The sequence below is a fragment of the Hypomesus transpacificus genome, chromosome 20 (assembly GCF_021917145.1).
Source record: "Hypomesus transpacificus isolate Combined female chromosome 20, fHypTra1, whole genome shotgun sequence".
NCBI lineage: Eukaryota > Metazoa > Chordata > Actinopteri > Osmeriformes > Osmeridae > Hypomesus > Hypomesus transpacificus.
In genome coordinates, this window is record NC_061079.1 from 2,925,179 (window position 1) to 2,934,028 (window position 8,850).

The 8,850-nt window shown below is 51.3% G+C and overlaps 1 protein-coding gene across 1 annotated transcript; it reads right to left on the reverse strand.

The window, feature by feature from the left end:
- Positions 1 to 5,175: 5,175 nt before the first annotated feature.
- Positions 5,176 to 6,904, reverse strand: LOC124482651 (tyrosine-protein phosphatase non-receptor type 7-like). The gene is made up of 4 exons (XM_047043096.1): positions 6,519 to 6,904; positions 6,015 to 6,175; positions 5,819 to 5,932; positions 5,176 to 5,636 (listed from the first exon to the last, which is right to left on the reverse strand). Exons 1-4 carry the CDS (start codon positions 6,660 to 6,662, stop codon positions 5,396 to 5,398), a joined length of 660 nt encoding a protein of 219 aa, XP_046899052.1. The 5' UTR covers positions 6,663 to 6,904; the 3' UTR covers positions 5,176 to 5,395.
- Between the last annotated feature and the right edge of the window lie 1,946 nt (positions 6,905 to 8,850).

Sequence of the window (8,850 nt, forward strand, 5' to 3'; positions counted from 1 at the left end):
ACCAGGTCCGTCACCTCTGTCAAGACCCTCTGTCTGCCGCTACCTCCCACAGCAGCGGCATCTCCACAAGGAACAGATCTTTTTCGTCTCCTCCTTCGTCCAAAGACCGGGCCTCTTCTCAGGGCTCAGCCCAGCCTGATGTCCCCGAGGGGAACATCTCAGAGAAGTCCCACCCCCTGCTGGAAAGCAGGCTGGGATCCAGGCCACAGGACAGACTATCGAGCGAGAAGCCTCCGACACCCCTTCACCCCAGTAAGTCCACAGAGGATGATATCCTCGCCACGGCATCCCTCACTGTGGCAGAGGTCATCGCCAAGTTGAAAGGAGTGATGGCGAGAGAAAAGGACAGGAAAGAGGCGAAGCTGTCTGCCATTGTGGAGGAGCTGTGTGACTCGGCCATGGACAAGGTGATGGACGAGTTGGTGCTTCACCACCACGGCAGCTCCTTGTCTAAATTCTATTCGACAAGCATATCTGAGGACCTGATCCTGAACACCTGGCAGGACGCCAGGGAGAAGATCCAGGTCCTCGCCGACATCCACACCAACGCCGTCGACGAGCAGATGCCCCCCCGGCCCCTGTTGTCTGCCAACACCAACACATCAGAGGCCGTCTTCCACAGGGAGAAAAAGGAGGCAGAGAAGATGGTGTCATTCTTCATTGGCAGTGCGTCGGAGGCCGAGGAGATGGAAAAGGCTATGGGATCGCCTAGGCCCAGCTGTGTGACAGCGGCATCGACCGGCTCAGGCCGCAGCTCGGCCAGCAGCATTGGACGTGTCAGATGCGACAGCGAGCCTCACAGCCCCTCCACCCAGACGGAGAGCCTCTCTGGTATCCTGGCCCACCACGCCCTCTTCCAGAGACCGGGCGTTTTCACCACGGAGGAGAAGCTGGAGCTGGTGAGGGTGGTGGGGGGTATCCTCCAGGGGACGGTGGCCAGAAAGAGACGCTCTTCCCTGAACCAGCCCCAAGACGCCGACATGGCCTCCCTGCCCCAGAACATCTCCGGTGCCTGCAACATCATCCACCTCGTCCTGGAGAACTTCAGCGCAGCTGCGCAGATGATTACAGAAGGAGAGGTGGCCTTCCTGCAGCCACGCGGTAATGACTTCACCCTGTTAGTGGAGTGCGTGAGCGAGTCCCTGCTCAGCCGGGTTACGGAGGAAGTGAAGGCCCTACAGAGGAGGAGCCAGGGGGTCAGCAGCGGGAGGAGCAGCAGGAGGAGCCGCAGCCAGGGAGAGCTGCCGGGGAACTGGGTCAAGGGAAAGGAGGAGGAGGCCTGCACATTCTCGTGTCAGGAAAGCTTCCTTTTCAGCACCCAGCAGGAGGAGAGGAGACCAGAGGAGGAGTGCAGCTCGGCTAGCGACGAGGAGGAGGAAGAGGAGCAGCAGAAGGAGGAGGCCAGGTCAGCCTCCAGTAGCCCTAGCCCCAAGAGCCCTAGCCCCAAGAGCCCTAGCCCCAAGAGCCCTAGCCCCAGGGGCCCTAGCCCCAGGGGCCCTAGCCCCAGGAGCAAGGCGAACAGCCACAACCTAAACCTCACAGCTCACAAAATGCTGGACACCGTCGTGCGGATGGCCTACTCAGCCTCCAGATCAGTCTCCGATGATGAAGACTGTGAAAATGACCAAGGAGGCTCCTACGCTGGGTTGTTGGACCAGGCTGAGTACGACCTGGGCCGCCTGCTGGCCTCTCGCAACATGTGTACCAGGATGTTGCAGGCGAGGATCCAGAGCTTCTCCATGGAGCTGATCGACCGCCTCTATGAGCTGCTCCTGGACACGCGTGTGGGACGATTCCCCTCGACACGCCGCTGCCGCTCCAAGCCCAACATCCAGAACCCGGAGGCCAAGCAGCACCTGGACTGGGAGCTCTTCACTCCAATCTTGTACAATTTCATCCACTTGGCTTTCAAGAAACTGATGGAGAACTTCCTTGGCCTGACCAACTCACTTCCGGACGAATGTGTCCTGGTGAAAGACCATCTCGAATGGATGTGTAAGAAGGACAGGACCTCCATCAGGGATGTATCTTGGGAGAGCAGCGACAGCGATGACAGCAGCGACAGCAGCGACTGCACGTCTCTGGAAGGGTCCTACTGCGTGATGCTGGGCCCCAGCCCAGGGACTGTGGGCAGGAACCGGCCATTTTCCTCTGTCAGCCAGGACCAGAGGAGGGCACTAGAGGCCATTTCTGAGGTGTTGACCCTCAAAATGGGAGGGGTCCTTCAGTGTTCCTGCAATGACCCAGAAAAAGTAATGGCCATTGTCAAAAAAGGTAGAGAAATCTTTTACTCAATTCAATATATTGACCCCAAAGGGAATTTTTAGGTGTCCAGGTTGCCTAACTGGTAACACTGAGCACACTGTTACAGAATAAGTACAAATGATAGAATGCATTAAATGGAATGCTCTTTAGAAATAGAATGCATTAAATGGAATGCTCTTTAGAAATAGAATGTCTCACCATGTCGCCATATTGCTGTTATAAATGGATGTGTTTTACAATCCATATGAATACTGTTTTAAGAAAAGTACAGGTAATAGCTATAGTAGTACAAGGATACTTAGATGTGTGAGTGTGGTTTTTTTTTTTGTGCCAGGCCTTGATGCTGAGTTCATGGCCAGGGTCGCTAACCTTTGCTGCTCCTCCTCTGAAGCCACAACAGGAAGTCTCGACCCAGAGTTAAGTTCAGGTTTCATTAACCTAGAAATAGGCCAGTCTGAGAAAGATAGTGTGAGCAAAGGCATCAAGTTTGCCAGTCAAATAAATCCCAAGGGAGATTGGAAAGATGATGGAGCTTCTTGTCTCCCTGAGGTGGTCCAGGTGCTGCCCTGGTTGCCCCCGAGACCCCCTGAGACCCCCTCCCTGCAGACCTTGGAGATTCGCGTCCAGGAGAAGGTCTGGAAGCCCTCCGGGCCCAGTGCCCTACACCACCTGACCCTGCGGGACCTGCTGCATGGTCTTCTGGTCCGCCTGGCCCTCCAGGAGTCCCCCTCAACCTCTAGCGCCCCCACCTTCTCGCAGCTAGAGGCAACTCTGCTTCAGGAAGTGGGCTGGATTCTCCGGACCCAACATGGGATCAGCCTCGTCCTGGAGCACCTGCCTCAGAGCCCTTTCTACAGCGGCACAGACGCCCTGGACGCCATGTTGGAGGCGGCCTATGCTAAGCTGTCGCTCAGCGCTAACAGCAGCAGAGCCCTGCTTCGCTCCGCTCGCCACGGAGAAGCGGGAGCCATTTGTGGCCTGGCTGAGACCATCGCCAAGGTCATCTCCCGCCACGCCGAGGACTGGCGCGCTCCTGCCGTGTCCGATCTTAGCGTCCATTTTGAGAAGGAGAATGCTACGAACTCTGCTGGCTTGGTAAAGGCCGGTGGAAGCTCCAGCTCCCTGTGTGAGGATGTGAGGCTACATGATATGGAGTCTTCTGGCTTGGTAAAGGCCAGTGAGACCCATATGGAGATTCAAGCAGATGGAAGGGTCAAGAAGAGATGTGACAGATTTGGTTTGGTAAAGGCCAGAGAGTGTCCCTTCTCCTCCAGATCACCAGAAGAGCTGAGGATCTCCAGGAAGCAGAGAGATAGAGCTGCAGACCCAGGCTTGTTAAAGGCCTGGGAGAAGATCGACAGGTCTTCTGAGGAGACCTCCACCTCCCAGTCCTGCCACTCCTCCTCCTCATCCTCCAACTCAATTTCATCCCCCCCTGTGCCCTCCCAAACCTTCAAAAGGTCTTCCATCTTCAATTCCAATCTGGGCCGTCTTGGAAAGAAAAAACTCTCCAGCCTCCGACGATGGTTCACATCGGTAAGCTGAAAATAACTCCACACACTGGCACTGAGTAGAACTGACCTTAACTGAGTCAAGGATAAGATGGGTTACAAGTAAGCATGTGTAGAAGACATTATGTATGAGTAGTAAACAGTAGATGTAATTATTTCGAAGACTTATTCATTCAAATCCAAACACGAGGGATTTGAACCTCTGACAGTTACAATTAATGTAGTTATGTTTAATAATTTAAAGGAATTATGTTTGTCTTTACTCTCCCATCCCAGATGAGAAAGAAAACCAAGACTGGAAAAAAGAAAAAAGAAAAGACAGTTACTCCTCTCAACGGTGAAAGTGAGATTATGAATGGTTATTTGTTCATTTAGGATAGGCTTTAGTTGGCTCTCCCATCATTTCACACACAAACACACACACACACACTCGTTGCAAGTAAATAGACAGTGCTGAAGTTGTGTGTGATGTAATCTCCTGTTGTGTGATGGTTTTCCATGTCAAGGCCCAGATCTTGCAGAGTCCTCCAGCATCCCAGGAGAAGAGGAACAGAAACAGAAGAAGAAGAAGTCTAATAAAGGCTTCTTCCGCAGGCTTCTTCCGCACCTCTCCAAGGTGTTCTGCTGTAGCTGCATGACTCACAAATAGAGGGAGCTGCCTGCTTACTGACCTGACTGCAGCGAGGACCTGTCACTTCCCAATCTGATCTTTTTTTTAAATCAATTTTGATCTTTTTTGCATGAATAAAAAACAAACAGAAAAACATTGGCATTTTGTTTATACCTCCCTTGTAATCGCTTAGCTGTTTGTGTTTAGGTTTGTGACATCTCCATATCAGGACTGCACCAACACAGAGGATAATTATTGTGGCACAGTACACAGACACATTACTTCAGTTTAAGACTGAGATGAAACACTAGCATTTCTGAAACTTTTAGACATATAGCTGTGTTGAGAATGTTAGGTATTTAAGGATGACTTTTACTGTGTTTGAATGCAAGGAGGGTGCTTGTCTTATTCTGTTATCAAATAGGAAGGTGAGGAAGAGGGGAGGAGGGGCGGAGGAGGAGGGAGGAGGAGGGGAGGAAGAGGGGGGAAGGGGGGGAGGAGGAGGGGGAAGGAGGAGAGGAGGAGGGGGGGTGGAGTAGGAGGGAGGATGGGGGAGGAGGGGAGGAGGAGGGGGGAGGAGGAGGGGGAAGCAGAAGGAGAACAGTGCCTGGCAAAATGAGAGATGAGGGGAGGGCAGGGGGAGTGGAAGAAGGAGAGAGGAGGGGAGGGCAGGGGGAGTGGAAGAAGGAGAAAGGAGGGGAGAAACGGGGGAGTGCTCACACACCATCAATCAATATCTGTCACCAGGGAATCATGAATGTAATAACAAAGGTGAAGAAACGTTTTGAATAATGTCACAAATTACAATTTAATTAACATATCCATGAGGATAAATATACATTTGTCCCAATGTCCTTATGTATGCTTCAGAAAAGAACATTGATAACAGATAACCTTATGAGAAGTGGGACTTGGGCAGTAGAATAGCTGATCACTGTGCCGCACGCTGAGCAGTGCTCCAGACGTCTGCGTGGTGCGATGATGTCATACTGTTTCTGAAGCTGTGCTGTCAGCACTGGACCTGATGACCAGGTTCTCCCGGTCTTCTCCCTTGCTTCTGCTCTCTCTTCTCCTTGTTGTCCTTGTTCCCCTGGCTCTCCTTGTTCCCCTGGCTCTCCTTGTTCCCCTGGCTCTCCGGGTTCTCTTGGTCCTCCTGCGGTCTGGCGGGTTGCATCTCCAGCTGTGTGCTGTACTGAGCCAGGGTGGCATACAGGAACTGGTACTGCTCAGTAGTCTGGACCATACCACCCCTAGGGAGAGGAGGAGGGGTGGCAAAGAGGAGGTGAAATGTGAGGAAGAGTGGGGACAGAGAGAATGGGATTAGAGAGATAGTAAGAGGGAGAGAGAGGGAGGGAGAAGAATTTGCTAACGAAGGGAGAGTGATGGGTAGGGGTTGGGGTGGTGGGGTTTGGAGAGGGGGTAGTGTGCTTACCTGTCCAGACGTAGACTGCATACCATTCTTAGTATGTCCACCTGCCTGGAGTATCGAAGCTGTTGACAACCGATACAGCTGGCGATGAAGCAGCCCGTTCTACCAATGCCTGCACTGGAGAGGCAGGAGACCACAACAGGTTAACATACACACAGACATGCACACACACACATATATACCCTGAACAGGGTCTTACCTGCAGTGGACGATGATTGGTCCAGGGTTGTGTGGGAGGGACTTTTTGTAGTCCTCCACCTCCTCCACCAATCGCAGCAGAGGGGCTGAACATTCTGGGGTCTGGTGGTCAGGCCAGGTAGAGTACCAGTAATGCCTTACCTCACGAGACTCTGTTCCCAGCTATACACACACACACACACATTTATGTACAACTGTAATAAATGCAGTGCTGAACAGATGAATGAATACATGAATTCACGAGTTACATCTGGACATACACAAACCGCTACAATGTAAAGGAGTGTTCACCTGGAGTGTTAAACGGTAACGTTAGCTAAGTTACTTGCTTAGACAAGTAGCCTACCTCATTTATCTGGCTAACCTGCTAGCTTACGATTAGCCGAAGCTAGCGGCGAGTGTTAGCTTTGGGCCAAACTGTGTCAATAAAGTAACACTGCCTACTTTATCCAGTCATTTATCACACACAATTTATATTTTAAATGAAAAACAGGTTTAAACTTGCCTGTGTGGGCCAATTGTAGTGTGCTCCATACAGCTCCGCTGCAAACAGCATGCGGGATATGATTATCTTCAACTTGGAGTTGGCTTTCCCGCATTTCACAACAAAGACACACGAGTTATCAGATCTTTTGCACTTGTTGTGCATGCCAACTGAATTATGTATTTTGTGTTGACTTACTAAATGCCGTTGAATCGTACAAATTTACATTTTTGCTGGAGCGACTTACATTTTTTTATTCAATATCAATAACTTATATTTTCAATTCTTAAAAACGTAAAATACTTTTTCATGTCAACAATTTAAGTTGGAGTTTTTACAGACGAGGGCGTTCCCATGTGTCCGTAGTTTGGAAAACGGAGAACCCTAAATCGGCCTTAAGGACAACTGCCACGCTCGGAAAACTTCTGGGTTCTGAACTGGTTGCAGTTCCACCATAGTTCCATATGAGGGCACAAACGGGCTGGGGCAGAATGAATGGAGGTCTATGGAGATAGGTCAAAATCCACTTTTCTCAGGATATCATTTTTTGTCTAGTAATTTGAATTCCTTTTTGTTCTAAAAAGCCTTTTAAAATAACAATGACGTCATACACATCGTACGGCCAAAGATAGGCCTACTGTCAGTTCTTTTCTCTCTCTCGAGGCATCGACAAACACAGCTGACAGGTTAGGCTCTCACTGTCAATACGTGCTAGAAAGAGTTTTGGTGTGCTAATGTTGTTGCTAATTATTAAATTAAATGGCCGCGTTTCACAGATCCGATCGTTCTTAAGGACTTAAGAAGGCTCTTAAGAAGGGTTCGGCTAAGAAGGAGCGCTAAGATAGGGGTGTTTCCCAGTCGCGTTCTTAACTGCCTTCTTAAGATCCCGCCAAAGAAGCCTCTTAGTGGGAGCTGTCCACCGCTGTGGTGTTGAAACTAAATCAACCGATGCCAGGAAAATCGATCACCCACCACTTTATCAGCGCACGAATCACACATAACACCGTGTAAGGCCGTAATCATAATACATATTGGGGGGACACATCCCCCCCAAATATTCAAATCTGGTCAAAATGTCCCCCCCAATATCTTGATATAAAAATATAAATGTGATACGCTACTACAGGCAACCACGCACGCTGTCCGAAATTATCATAACTAATTTAATTCGTACCCCCCAATGTTGACTCCAGGGCTACGGCCTTGAGCCCTATACATGATAGTTTATATGGGTTGTGTGATGGTAGTGGTAGTGGGTTTATTGTTGGGAGTAGGGTGGTGCTGATGTCCGTGCTTGGTGACTGGTGGTGACGGCGAAGGGGCTGATAGACATCAAAAGAGATTGACAAGCTCCTCTCTGGTCTGGACACCAGCTTGGTGGAGTGTTGCTCGGGATTCGCGGGGGGCGAGGTTGGGGGCTTCATCTTCCGATGATTCCCCATCTTCATCCTCAGGAGGCGGCTCATCTGCTCCAACGTGCACTGCTTTGTTGTGCAGCATGGCTGTGACAACAATCACGCAGCAACATACAGGTAACAAGCGCAGCCCCCCCGACAAACGATGGATACATCGGAAACGACCCTTCCACCTGTCAAACACCCTTTCAATGTGGGTCCTGGTGTGTGTGTGGGCCTCATTAAACCTCTCCTCCTGTGGTGTTGCTGGGTTGATCATCGGTGTCACGAGGTAACTCCGGAGAGGGTAGCCATTGTCCCCGAGGAAGATGCTCCTGCCGAACTCTCCTCTCCCAGCCTCAGCCACAGCTGATTTGGCCCACACGAAGCTGTCGTGTGTGCCTCCTGTCCGTGATGAGGCCATCGTGGTCCACTGCAACCTGGGTGTTGATGGCAGCGTAATGTTTCCTCCCAATCCAACACGGATCCACCAGGGAGGGATTGTGGATTGGGATCAGTGTGCCATCCACGACACCGATTACCCGGGGGATCCCAGCCATGGCATGACATCCACTGTGGATCCACTTGTCCCGTGTGGTGGGCATTTGGATGTGTCGGGGCATGGCGCAGGAGGATCGGTGTCACGGCTGCCACACCCCGTGAAACCGATGCCTTGCTGAGGATGGTGCCGTCCCCCACCACATCCAGGAAGCTCCCCACTGCGTAAAAACGCAGCAAGGCCAGGAGCTGCACCTCCGGGCTGAGGGCAAAATTGCAGCGGGTTGCCCTCCGGATGTGTGGTGACACTAGCGTGACGAGGCGTTGGATATCCATACGGGGAAGCCGGTACTTGGACTGGACAGCCCGGTCCGACAGCACATTCAGTGGGGAGAAGTGCTGACGCACATAGGCATTTATATAAACTATCTGGCTTCGCGCACGGCAATGCTGTTGATTGG

Excerpts from the sequence above, each read along its gene's own strand:
- LOC124482651 (XM_047043096.1), bottom strand. The coding sequence starts at position 6,662 with ATGCACAACAAGTGCAAAAGATCTGATAACTCGTGTGTCTTTGTTGTG. Across the intron at positions 6,176-6,518 it reads ACTACAATTGGCCCACACAG|CTGGGAACAGAGTCTCGTGA; the intron begins GCAAGTTTAAAC and ends GTGTGTGTATAG. Across the intron at positions 5,637-5,818 it reads TGCAGTCTACGTCTGGACAG|GGGTGGTATGGTCCAGACTA; the intron begins GTAAGCACACTA and ends TCCTCTCCCTAG.